General features: G+C 41.3%; 2 protein-coding genes across 2 annotated transcripts; both read right to left on the bottom strand.

The window, feature by feature from the left end:
* Positions 1-3,677: 3,677 nt before the first annotated feature.
* LOC103708209 (zinc finger protein WIP6-like) lies at positions 3,678-5,261 on the bottom strand. Its single transcript, XM_008793032.4, has 2 exons — positions 4,576-5,261; positions 3,678-4,423 (listed from the first exon to the last, which is right to left on the bottom strand). Exons 1-2 carry the CDS (start codon positions 5,041-5,043, stop codon positions 3,926-3,928), a joined length of 966 nt encoding a protein of 321 aa, XP_008791254.2. The 5' UTR covers positions 5,044-5,261; the 3' UTR covers positions 3,678-3,925.
* A 2,133-nt stretch (positions 5,262-7,394) lies between these two features.
* LOC103708210 (protein TPX2-like) lies at positions 7,395-10,750 on the bottom strand. The gene is made up of 6 exons (XM_039125720.1): positions 10,711-10,750; positions 10,030-10,149; positions 9,839-9,937; positions 9,638-9,697; positions 9,443-9,537; positions 7,395-7,833 (listed from the first exon to the last, which is right to left on the bottom strand). Exons 1-6 carry the CDS (start codon positions 10,741-10,743, stop codon positions 7,707-7,709), a joined length of 534 nt encoding a protein of 177 aa, XP_038981648.1. The 5' UTR covers positions 10,744-10,750; the 3' UTR covers positions 7,395-7,706.
* Positions 10,751-13,711: the final 2,961 nt, after the last annotated feature.

Genomic DNA, 13,711 nt, shown 5'->3' with positions numbered 1-13,711 from the left:
CTTTGTGGAAAATATTGACTTGCCTGTGTTGGGACATAATGCTAGTCATGTAAAAGCTAATTGCAAAATGGCAGTGGAATAAAGTACCGCTTGCTAAAGTTCTCCAATTCTATACCAAGCCAGCCTGAATCATGTAAGATAGTAAAGATTATTAAGGGCCACTTAATTGTGTCAAATAAGATTTAGAGTTCGAACCGCTCTCGTACATTCAAAAAATGTGGTTAATATTTTTGTTATATATATATATATATATATATATATATATATATATATATATATATATATATATATATATATATATATATATATATATATATATATATATGATAGCATGAGCAAATTAATAGGATCAGGGGTAACGTGAAGCATTTTTAGTGATTGTTTCATCGGCAGCCGGCACCAACAAACAAGATTCCAGAGAAATGTTCAGTTCTCTGTATCTATGGACGATAACCATCTGCTTAAATTGTCTAGCACAGTGCAAATTTTCAAAAATTATAATAATTTTTTTTTGTTTTTTTTAACTAACTAGGCGGTAGTGTGGAATTGAAAGGCTTCATCAGACATGATGCTCCAAGCTGTGCTTATAGTGGGTCTTGATGCATGGGAGATCCTATTAGACCAATTAATAAGATATTTCAACACCCAAAGGTGCCTCAACTCGTCTCGATCTCTCAAATTTCTCAGTCATCAGACTTTTTTTATTAAATCTTTCTCAATGCAACTGGAAGTTTTGCATGGAATGGCTACTCAGTCATCCAGAAAAATACTTCATATGATTCACTTGCAAGCATGCTCTAAAACCAATTGCTTCATAGGAGAAGGAAGAAAATCCACCCGAGAAGAAATCCATGTCTTTGTGTGGGGTGGTGCTTCGAGCTAGCAAGTTCATGAATGATGAACAATTCTGAACACGAAGCAACTATTGGTGGACTGTGGGTGGGCTCCTCCGACATTGGGCCCTGCAATTTTGCGTGGAAGGGAGCTGCTGTCGGGACCCCATGAGAGGCCTCCTGCGAGGTCTCCATCAACATCTATTATCTGAGAGAATCCTCCCAAGTGAAACAAGCGTACGTCCAGGTTACCAACCGGGCCAGCACCTGCGCGCTTGAGGAGAAAGAGGCGCCGATGCGGGCATCGGCGAGACACTCGTAACAGTGGCTTTAGTTCAACACCGGAAGACGGGCCTTGGCTTTTTCTGGCGTGGCCCTAAGCTGGCTCCGGCCACCTTTTCGCATTTGGCTGCATGGGTCCCCCACGCGTGAGGATGGTCGAGTGGATCATCCACTTTAGCCATCTCCATCTCTTCCGGAAGGAAAGGAACATGAAATGGAAACTTCTCTTGCATCTCTAGCTCCATGTATGATATTGGAACGGCTTTGAGCTTCCATACATATATGCTGCTAGGGATGGAGCTAGCCGTACACCTAGCTCCGGCAGATCTGGTTTGTGTATCTTTCGCGCGCGAGAGAATGGTCAATCTTCTTTCAGATGCCGATCGTCGGATCGTGCCATGCACGGATCTCAAAGCATTCCAAACAACTTTTGCACAACTCTCAAAGCGACCATCATGCAATCTAATGGTGGAATCGCATGAAGGATACAGCCCCTATATCCGGCCGTGCCGATGAGCGGACGGCCCGAAGTTTTGCCGATGAGCAACCATAAGAGATCAGGTTTTGGGGTCATATTTGAACTAGAGTTTCAACTTTCAACCTGAATATGTACCTGCAGCTTTGGTTTCTTGGGCTATACCGGACCATGGCCCGGTCGGGCTCAAGTGGAAGTTTAATGAATCCGAGCCGAGCCGCGCTAATTGTGATTGGTCTAGGTGTAATATTAGGTGCGGCCCGGTTTGTCATGATTGTTGACTGAATGTGCCCCAATGTGGATGATTCTTAGACTAATCTGGGTGTAACCTGTGCCCGGGCCCAGAAATCTGAATATTGGCCAAGCTTGCCCTTTAAGAGTCCGGGCTGGTCGAGGGCTATCAAATTTTCTGATACTAATTTATCTCGATCCCAATTAAATCCTGGCAAAAAAAAATAATTTGGGGCCATTAATGTTCATGACCCAATTTGCACTTTCAAATCCAAGACCTACGTACCTGCAAGAAACTCATTATAAACTTGCAATACCTTGCTTCATTTTCATTAGAATCGAATCTAACAAGAGACATTAGGCTAAAAACAAAGAATGTAGAATATTATTGTAATAGAGCTGTTCACCATTGAGGAGATCATAGCTTCCTATATATGAGGTTTGGAACTCTGGATGGCTATTGTCAGGAACTCGTCTCCACCTCTTCGCTCACAGGAAACTAAAGCCCATGTTTTCTGGTAGAATACCATACCATGCTCCAGATGGAAGCCTTTTCTCCTTAAATTGTCCTCTGCATGAATACATGCAGCATGAATGCATACAGGGGTGGCAGAATGATGGTAGTAGTACTCATTGCATCCGTAACTCGCTGCCATGGATGCTGCCATGCCGGCCACATGGAAGCCGTTCCCGTTTCGAAACGCACCATGCAATCCTGCGGCTTGGGCTGCATCCATCGCACCCAGCTTCCCATAATGTCACCACTACTTTTCCTACTCCCGATGAGGCTGGTATCTTCGTACATGGTACTCAAACGCATCCATTGCAACCCTTCGTACATGGCACACCGAGCATCGCTCTGTGGCATGTCGCGGCGGGAGTTTTGTTTTGGAGCATATGGAGAGCTTTGTCCCAGTTGGTTTCCAAGCTCCCTTTTCAACAATAGATCTAGAAGGTACTGCCCAGCTTTCCAGGAGGTAAGGCTGAAAGATATATATTTGCTTTACGCCATGCCATGCCACGCCATGCCACGCCACGCCACATGATGGTGGATGTTGATTGGTGGCCTCCCCTTCATACATACAGCATCGCAACAAATTAATATTCAACGTGTACGTTCATCTGATCATTATTATTTAGCAAATATTCAGCATGTTCGATCATGTTGTTATATATATATATATGTCGCGGCTGCATGTGATGCGAAATGGGCAAAAGCACGTAGGAATCCGGGGTTCTCTTTGCGTGCAAGCTTATGGAATCCGGGGGGCGAGGCATCTGGGAGCTTTCTGTGTAGTAGGAATTGTGTTTGTTGTTGGCTCAGAGAAGAAAGAGGCGAAGCCCTAAAAGAGCAGCGTCACCCCCCTGCGGTCCGCGGGCCGTACCCACCACTCTGCGCAAAGCGTCTGCGGTAACAGTAGTAGACGTCGGAGAACGATCGAGAGAAAGGCAAAGAGAGAGTGAGTGTGTTTGTCAGAGAGAGAGAGAGAGAGGGAGTACGTAGCCAAATAAATAAATCAGTGGCTGCAGCTAACTGACATGAGTGCAGACTCGTTTCAGAGACTGCCTATAGCTAGCGATAGATATATCAGAATCTCTCTCCCTCGCGACCACATTTATTGGCAAGAGTTTCCATGTTTGTGCTAACTTAGGGAAAAAAGGTTGATGCCACTTGAACTGGGTTTTTTGCTTTTCAGTTTCATCGCCGGAAAGCTGCAATCTGAAGCTGCTGCCAACTTAAGGGGATAGCTAAGTTGGGAATCTAATCTATATTATTGCTTGTTTGTTCCTATAACTTCTGCACTGACACCACATTTAGATTAAGAATGACAGGTCAGGAAAAAGTAAGTTAAAGAAAAAGAAACTCGAAAAAAGATCCCTTCTTCTCCTGTCTCATGCACAAGACACAATGACAGGCCAGTGAACAGTAAGCGAAAGCAAAAGATAAAGAAAAAGAACTCACGGAAAGAGACAATGCCTATCTCTCCCTCTCTTCTCTCTCTCTCTCTCTTTCTCGTACATATATATATATATATATAGCCTAATCTAATCTAACGAAGGGTTTCATGTTTCGAAAATGGATGTTTAGTTCACTAATTAATTACTAAGAAAGCATGTCACCATTTTCTCCATTTCCTTCCCCACCAACATCCTCCCCCTCCTCCTCTCCCTCCTCCTCCTCCTCCTCTTCCTCCTCCTCGTCTACACTGGTCGACTCGACAATGTGGGGAGCATGGCCGCCGCCGAACGAGCGGACGTGGTCCTTGAGGGAGCGCTTGTGCTTGAAGTCGGAGCCGCAGATGCAGAACCAGAGCTTCCCGCAGTTCTTCTCATGGGTGCGCCAGTCCCCGCGCACGGCAAACGCCTTCCCGCACCTCCTGCACCCGAACGGGCGCGCCCCGTGCTTGCGCTTGTAGTGCGTCTGCAGCGTCCGGAAGTCCTTGAGCGGCCTCGACCTCGGGTGCTCGATGTTGTTCTTGCACCCCTCAGCGCAGCAGTAGCATGGAAGCCTCATCAGCGACGATGAAGCCATCGTCTTCGTCGCTCCCCGCAGCGACTCGGAGCCTTTCCGGTATTGCGAGCCGTGCCCCCACATATGCATCTGTTCAGCGGATCACATAGCTAACTTAGCATGAGCATGATCGATCGACATACTCATATATAGCACCAGCTTCTGAAAGAGAACGTACGCATGCAATATATATAGATATATATCAAACCAAAACGCGTTAATTAGAATCTAGCTAGCCAGACCTGCATGTTGTTGAAGCGGTTGAAGGTCTTGTTGCACACGGTGCAGGAGAACTGTGTCGTGCTGACGAGGATCTCAGCCGCAGAGGGGATCCAGTACTGGGTCGGGGTGGAGTGAGGGCCGGCGGTGGTATTGGTGGCATTGGTGCGCCTGCTTGCACTACCGCTTGCACTGGGAGGGCCTATAGATAGGGCGATGGTCACGTTGGACTCTTCGTCGTCCGGCTGCTGGTTCAAGGGGTGGGAGATCAGGTGCTGCTTCTTGGAGTGGTGCTGGAACCAAGAAGTGGAACTGGAAGAGGAAGCCGATGAGGAGCAAGAAGAAGGGTTTTTCTGCTGGCCGGGGGGCCAAAGTGTGAGGAGCAGTATGGAGTGGTCTTCTTCCTCCCCCTGAGAAGAAGACATGGAGGCACCCCCACCACCTTTGGTGAAGAAGCCATGGCTGGGATAGGCGCTAGGTGGAGAGTGCATGACGATTAAGTAATTCCACAGGAGTAAGGGGAAGACTAGTTCTTGTGAAGGTTGGGGAGAGGAGAGGAGAGGATATATAGGAGCTTGGTGATATGGACGTGTATATATAATATGGGATGGGGAAATTCAGAAGAAGGGGAAGATTGGAGCGAATGATGGATGGATGGATGGATGGATGGATGGATGGAGGTGGGGAGCGTGTATAGGGAGCATGCACGTGCAGTGGAAGGGAATAGATGGGTTTTGGCGTGTATAGGTTGGGGGGTAGACAAAAGGCCGGCGAAGGAGGGGAGGTAAAGGCGTGGGACCGCGGCTGGGCAGGGGAGCCCCACCGCCCTCGCCGGCCCGATTCCCGAAAACCTCCTCCCCTTCTCTCACATCTTTTTCATTTCCTCTAGTTCTGGCTGCATTCAAATCGCCTTTAGTCCCTCCTCAACTCCATGTTTTCAATTCTCTCTCTCTTTCTCGCATCCACGCGCGTAGACCCAATTAGAAGCCGCGGATTCCTGGTCCACTTCTTGTAGAGGTTTTCATACAAAACGGACACGTGTGAGGTGATGGCTAGATCTGTTTTTTTATATATATTTTTCTATTATTTTTTATAGATAGATTTGCTCCATAGATAACCAAAGAAATAGAGTTGCTGCTTTTTATTTTTTATTTATAGAGAGTTGGCGCTTAAATATCATCATCTAGTCGTTCCGCATGGTGGAGGTTGTGCCTTGTAGGTGAAAGAATAATTGATCTTATTTTTTGGAAGCTGCATGATATTTTATTTTCCAATTTTATTGGGTGCATCTGTATTACTGTATAGGTGTTGTGCAGCTCTCAAAGGACTATAAATTTTTTTCATTTATATATCTGCATGGATCGCAAAGCGATTATTGCGCGATCCAATGATGGATTCATGCGAAGGAAGATGAATTCTTTTTCCGTGCAAAAGATACAACCTTATGCCTCCAAGGCAATTCTAATGGGTGAAACTTTGAGGGGGTCAACAAGATGGTAGGACTGTGTTAGGTCTGGTCTAAAATTAGACCAGCCTAGGATTTAAACCTCCAGCCGCAACTCAGCCTATCGCGTGGCTGTCCTGTTTCTGACCCAACTGAGGATGTCCTTTTTTAGCCGCAACAGGCCCAAACTAGGCGACCAAAATCCAAAACTCGGTCCGAGCCCAATTTAGACAGGCCATGCTTTCGAACCAATTCACCCCGATCTAGGTTTGTTAAAAGTGAGCTTTCTGGGCTGCTGGGCTCAGCCAGGCCCATTGACTGCCCCTTGGTTCTGCCATTATTTTTTTTCCGGAAAAAAAAACCCTACATTTTCTTGGTGAGCAACCAATTATTTTACCCTGCACATTCCTGTGAACCATTAATCAAGATGTGCCACGAGTTATTAATCAAGTCTAAAGATTCCCATCAAAATCATGCTAGCCGTGGTCTGCTAATACAATGCCATGAAGGTAGACCGGTCCGATGGATGGCTGTAAAACTTGATTTGTTATCATGAATATTTGGAGCATTGGTTAATCCGAATAACATCTTGATCCACATGTATAGTCCTTTCTTGATTTGTGAAAATAGTCTTCTACTCATCAATATATCGAATTCAAGTGTCGTTGCATTTTCGAAAAAGATGGTCCATCCTACAAGCATGAAGTGAAGAAATAAAATCATCGTCAATATTTCCATCACTATCATATTTTTATCATTCCAAATATGGATTTAGTGTGGACATTTCTGTAGTTTTGGGGTGCAACCATGTTTTCCGAATACTACTTAGCTATTTATTTTAAATTTTGAGGGTCTAAAATAAAGTCAATTGGCTTCAACTTGGTTACCTTTACTTATTTTCTGAAAATTAGGAATGATGTTCCCAATCATATAAGTCTTCATTCTGGATGTAGAGATCAGGAAGCAGCAAATAAAATTATTTAACTTATAAGTGACCGAGGTGTTGAGGATGGACACAGAGTATGCTTTGGACATAAATCTATCATTTATGAGTTTGGATAAATAAATTACGTAGAGATCCCGGGAGGTTAGGCACGCCTCTTAGTATTCAATAAATATTTAACTTTATTAAAACAGCATAAAGTTCTACACCTCAGCGGTGCACCGCATGAACAAACTGAGATATGGTAAGCTGAGCGTTCATTCGAAATAGTTGTACTATGAATAAAATCCATAAAAATCGAGACGTATGATTGGTGTAGTGCACCGCTATATGGTGTATATGGTGCAGGATATAATTTCTCTATATATACACCTACCCCATCTTTTGATTGGCCATCTCATTTCATGACATCCAACATAATATTAAAAATAATAGCAAAACACTTTTAACTCGCATACTTGAACTCTCGGCATGATCTATAATGATTTTTTTCTTAATAATTACATTTATTATTCCAAGAAAAGAGAAAAGTACATCTCACCAGCTCCTTAAATTTACAAAAAAAAAAACACCATGGCACTCAAAAAAAACCTTATTAGAGCTTTGATGATAACTTTAAACACAAAAGGGTCACAGAAGATTTGGCCTAAAGTGGTGGACCATTCTCTCATCACTCCACCATGAAATAATAAAACTATCGCAAAACTCATGCACAAAAATTTTAAGCATAACACAAAAGCCTAGCTTCATGGTAGCTTTTCTACTGATTATTTGACAGCCTTCATATTTTGGTTAACATAATGATGAATTTTGTATGGCTCGCCACTGCCGCAACGTTTTTGCTTCAAAAAATGAAGACCTGGCTCTCTTGGAACTGTTAAAGGTCTTGTTGACCTGTCAAAGGGAAATAACATAACAAGATAATAAGCATGCATTTTTTTCTTTAATTTATCATTATTGATCAAAGTAAGTCAGCCACTCTTTATTTCTCTTAGCTGCAAGTCCAGCATCGCATCCCAAAGGGTATCAAAAACTACTTTTGGATAGATTAATTATCTAAAATTTAAGGATCCTTCTTCAATTTCAGACCAAAAAACTCATAAGCCATCAACGAGTCGAGCAAGGGGCGAGGGTCCTAATTACATGGGATGGATTTAATTTGCTTCAACGAAAATTTTATCCTCTTTTCAGGCTTGTTCCGTTTGTGCTTACAGAATTGATGTCCATGAAAAAGTTGGACTATCCGAAGGGCTTAAATCAAACAATTTAGGATGTTTAATTATAGTAAGAAGAAATAAAATAGAGGATCGGCTGCTTGCAGTCTTCTATTTAAGTAATACTCCTGCATAGATCGATAATCAAATTAGCCTTTCACTAGGCCTTAAATAATTTAGGCTATAAAATCTTTTTGGTTTCTTAAAAAGTTTTTGAAAAAATTAATTAGGCTATAAAATTCTATTTAAAATAGAGGATCGACTACTTGCAGTCTTCTATTTAAGTAAGACTCCTGCATAGATCGATAATCAAATTAGCCTTTCACTAGGCCTTAAATAATTTAGGCTATAAAATCTTTTCGATTTCTTAAAAAGTTTTACAAAAAATTAATTAGGCTATAAAATTCTATTCAAAAGTCAAGAGGGAAATGGAGAGATAATATATATACATTCTGAAAGAGCAATTTCTTGTGAAAGTACATGGACAGTATAAACGTAGAACCTCGTATACTCTCTTTATATTAAACGGAGGAAAGGGTTTGAATTAATACGTTATTGGAAATATAAATAAACATACGTTATTGCCTCGCACAAGTTACTTTGTTAAAACATTAATCTATATATATATGGTACTTGATCATAGGTAATTCGGGTGGTTTGGGGACTTTTAAAAACCATGATTAACTCGGGTTGTTAAAGATCTTCAGATATTCTTCATGAAGAAGTAACTGCCCTTCTAGATCCCATTTTTGATGGTACTTGTGGGGATACATGTCACCTAAAAAAACCTTCCAAATCCAACGTTGTGTCAAGTTGAGTTAAAATATGGATCAAGGAAACATGGGAAAGTTCATGAGATGCGATCTTTGATGTAAAATCTTGTCTGAGGTGAGTAAGAAAAGCTTATAATAATCATTTGAGGGCCCATTATGGAACCACTATAGTTCTCAAAGATTATTCTCTCAGTCAATCATGATGACTCTGGCTAAAATTGTGCTTTGGCCTTTTTATAAATTTGTGTCTCTAAGTGCTGATGTAAGTTCAGAGGTTGCTTTCTTTTGAATGCTTCTTTCCATGTAGCCTCTTGTTGAGTTCAGAAATTTGTCCTGCATTATTCCTCTCCTATCCTAGCAAAAAGTCCTGCATAGTCATGTATTGACATTTGTTTCTATTTAGCCTCTTTGTGTCATCATCTTCTTTCCACCAATGTGGAAAGGATGACTTGTAAAATTTGAGAAATTGTTAACGAACGGATTCGTAATTATATTTCTAGTCAAATTTTTCATTACCGTTGTGGAAGGAATGGTCTGTCGAATATCGGCATCAGTTGCGCTTTTGGAACCATCTCCTTTCTCATAAGCCTTATCTCCTCTTCCTCTATAACCTGCATATTGTTAATTGTCTCCTTCTATGTCATCACTGCAATTGTGCACTTTCATATAGTATATATTGAATGATGAGAACCAGTATCATGATATAAACACCTTTAGGAGCTTCTCTTCGAATCTCCGAAGGATCTCCAAGGAATAATTTTTGCTGGAGACCTGCATGAAAAATTTAGCCTTAATACTGACAGGATATGAATTTCAGCTAAATCTTATCTTGGTCAGTATTTAACGCGATAATGAAGAGATATCATCAGACAGAAAGAAGATGACTTGATTTCAGAGTATATAGAGGCTTACTAGGTGATTGAATCCAGCACGCCTGGCCGCTCTTTGCTCGGTGTGTAGCTTAAAATTCAATGGTTTTGTCTGCTCCTTTACTGGCGGTTTTGGTAAGTTCTGTTGATCAAAATTGTCATCATTTGCCATGAAATAACTACAAAGATTGTCTGAGGGAGTGTAAGAAGAGAATTTAGGGGATGTCGGATTACCTGAGGTTTATCGGTTGTCAGTGGCAAACCTTGCGCAACAGGAATCCGTAGTTTGGCCTCCACAGCAACCAATTCTTGCACTCTCTTTGCAAATGCTTGCTCTTTTATCTGTCCTCGTTGCTGTCATACAAGGTGGAAGGCAAGATGCATGAGTCTGCCCTTCCTACTCTTTCTTGCAGCGAATATAAAGCTTAAAAGAATGGTATCCCATTTCTCAATTTTCTTTCGAAAAAAAAGGAGAGATTATTCTACTATGAGATTGTTCTATTGCTGTATACATAAATATCAACTTGGGCTAGGCTATCAACTCAGTGACCATGATAGATTGGAGAGGGTAGGTGATCTTCTTGCATGGAAATTAAAGTGGTTAGAATTCAGTCAGCAGCTTTGGTTGGTATACCCAAGAAGTGACTGGGTACTGCAGTTGCATATGATGTTATTGAACAGCATTACCTCGGTTTGGAGTCTAAAGGGTTGAGGCTGGCCACCTTTGACTCCCCTTTTGGTGTTCGAGCTGGGTGCAATCTTTGAAATCTTGAAGAGTTCAAAAAGAAAGGAGAAAAATAAACAAGTGGGGGGAAGATCAGCAGGTAGAAAAACTCCAAATGCTACTAAAAGTTGGAAGTACTGGTGTTGTTTCTGAAAGCAAAGCACTATGCATGGAAATGCTTCTCAACCAACCTTTGGGGAAGTAAGCTTGCCGGGGTCCTCCATTTTGGGGTGCTGAGGGAATCTCACGTGCATGAGCCTATTTATGCACATAAAAAGGAGGTGGTTAAGGGAGTAGTTTTCAGCTCCGCTGCCATTTCACCAGCCTTTTGGATTCCTTCAAGACCTCATTCATTGATCAAAAATTTCTAATAGAATTTGGTCCCAAGTCATACCAACCTTCTGATACAATCTCCCATCAGAAAAGTGCTCCCAACAAACTCACACTTTAAGTTGGGACTGAACTTTTCCCCACAAAGAGCACAAGGATGACAGATTAACGACTACGCGGTCTCTAATCAAGTTTGTTATGGTGGGGGCAGTCCTCTTGTTGCATCAGATTCAGCTGCCTCTCGAAGATATGCGAATAAAACCAAACTTTGCATTGCCAATGAAGGCTAGTTGTACCAATTCGACGGCGCTGCCGACATGTTTCAGACCCGAAATTTGTCGCTAATTAATCATGAAGCTTACTAATGGCATTGCTTAGAATGTGTTCCTGGCATAAGAAGCTTGAGGACATTGCTGAGTTAATAGCTTTAGGAATCCTTATCAACAATATTGTGAATGCCCTTGAGGCCACTCATGTTATAAAAAGCAAAACAACAGTAAGCCAATCGTTGGACAAACTTTTAGGACACCCTTCCTTTTTTCTTTCTTTTTTTTTGCAAATAAGAGTAATGATGAGTCCGGTGATGCATCTGCCTCACGTTCATGGTTTCTGGTGATGGACTGGCATCAAGAAAATTTTTATTAGACAATAGGTAACACGTGGTACTGTATCTCATATTAGTATACCTTTACTTTAGATAATAATATTTCATTAAAATCTGGTGCTAAGTATGCTTCTTCTGCTCGAATAAGTAAGGGAATTAAGCTTCCAGTTTGGTCTTAGGTACACTTCTTCTAATGGATCTTTACTTATTAGACTATGAACTAACTAAGCCACGGCTTATCAAAGATGGAAAACCATGGAGCACTTGATATCCCTTAGAGAAGAACAAATACAAAGAAAAGGATGACTTCCAATTGATGACAGAGAACACTAACTTCAAAGGCTTTCATAACATCTAACAGTATAGGTATTTGTTATATGTTAGAATCATATTTCACATATGTTCAGATTTTCTTTTAATGTTCACTAGTCTTTATTGTAGTTTAGACAGTGGAGTCCAATATTTAAGACGAAATATAGTCTTGGGCGAGCTCATTCTCTTAGCCTAGTAATTAGTATACAATTATAAGCATTTATAAAACATTTAATGGGCTCGTGTTTATCTCCATTTGCCCAAGATTGTCTCCGAGTCAACTTGGAAATGGCGGAGGATGCTTCTCAAACCTCCTCTGTTTTCCTCCAAATCGGAGAGCTACAAAGGGATGGCCCAAGCTCTTAGAAAAATAAGAACAACAGGTATTGGTTGCGGTGGAAGAAAAAGTGGATATCAACGGTAGAATTGGAAATGAACCTAGAGTTATTAAAATAAGCAAATCATTTTAATTCAATGTAAGCTCCTAGAGATGGTACTCTAACCTCCTCTTATTTTCTTCTTGCAACACTTACCATACTCCCATGCTACTTTATACAACATCTCCCAATTTAACCAATGGTTAACACTAGTATAGTTATGTTTAGATCGATCCATTGTTTATACTGAAGTCGCCAATTAGTAAAGCAGCCGCTCTCCAAAGATTTAAAGGCTCTGTCTCTCCACATTAATCCACATAAAGCTATCTCTGCCCTCTACCTAACTTACTATTGACTCCAGATCCAGCATCAAAACCCTCCCACAAGTGGCAGGGCCAGGATTTAGCTTGAGGAGGACATTTGTAATAATTTATTATCTTTTACAAAAAGGATTTTAAAATGTCAACCTACAATGAAATTTGTAAATGAATTTCTGCTACACATGTATTGTGTAGGAAGAATATGCATTACAATGCAATCCATTCTCATATGAACGCAAAATCAAACCACGCAAAAGTGGATTTTTTTTTGTTTCTTTTTTTAGATAACAATATGCACAAGATGATTAAAGGAATTTTACTGAAGTAGTTTTTGTAAAAAGAATTGAAGTGGAAGAAATTGAAGTGAAAGAAATTGAAGGAATGAACCTCTTTCTTGTTATCTAAAATGTACAAAGAGTGGCCAATATACAGACATGAGTCCAAAGAGTAGTACAAGTGTGGTAGTATAATGGTAGTACAAAGTAATACAAAGTAGTATAAGAAAAGTACAAGTAAAAGTACAAAAAAAGGGAGATATATGTAATTTCCATATACCCAACATTCCCCCTCAAACTCATGTCGGCGACGTAGAAGCCAACTTGAGTTTGCTAACAAGTTCACTGAGACGACTAGATGGGTGAGACTTCCTGAAAATGTCAGCAAGCTAATCTGCAGAAGTAACGGGTCGTAAGTGAAGAGTGCCAGCATTGATATGTTGCCGGATGAAGTGACAATCAATCTCAATGTACTTAGTATGCTCGTGGAAAACATCATTGTGGGCAATCTAAATAGCACTCTAATATCATAGTGAAGGGGAGAACTAGATAGCTGAGGGGCATCCTTGTCAGTCAGTAAGCATCGTAACCATAATAGCTCAGAAATGGTATCAGCAAGTGCGCGATACTCAGCCTTGGTGGTAGACCGTGCGACAGCTATCTGCTTCTTACTCCACCAAGAAATGAGAGAAGACCCAAGTAAGAAGCAATAGCCAGTAGTAGACCAACGATCTGTAGGATCACCGGCCCAATTTGTATTAGAATAGGCGCTTAAGTCAAGAGAAGATCGGGAGGAGAAGTGTAAGCCATGAAAGAGAGTTCCCTTGAGGTAGCACAAAATCCGAAGAACAGCAGCACAATAGAGAGAACGAGGCTCATGCATGAATTGACTGACCATGTGAACAACATAGGCAATGTCTGGCCGAGTAACTGTAAGATAGGTAAGACTGTCAACCAACTGCCTGTAGAGATTA

The sequence above is a fragment of the Phoenix dactylifera genome, chromosome 4 (genome assembly GCF_009389715.1).
Source record: "Phoenix dactylifera cultivar Barhee BC4 chromosome 4, palm_55x_up_171113_PBpolish2nd_filt_p, whole genome shotgun sequence".
NCBI classification, from domain to species: Eukaryota; Viridiplantae; Streptophyta; class Magnoliopsida; order Arecales; family Arecaceae; genus Phoenix; species Phoenix dactylifera.
Note: the sequence above shows the minus strand (reverse complement) of the source record. Positions and strands in the feature narration are given on the sequence as shown.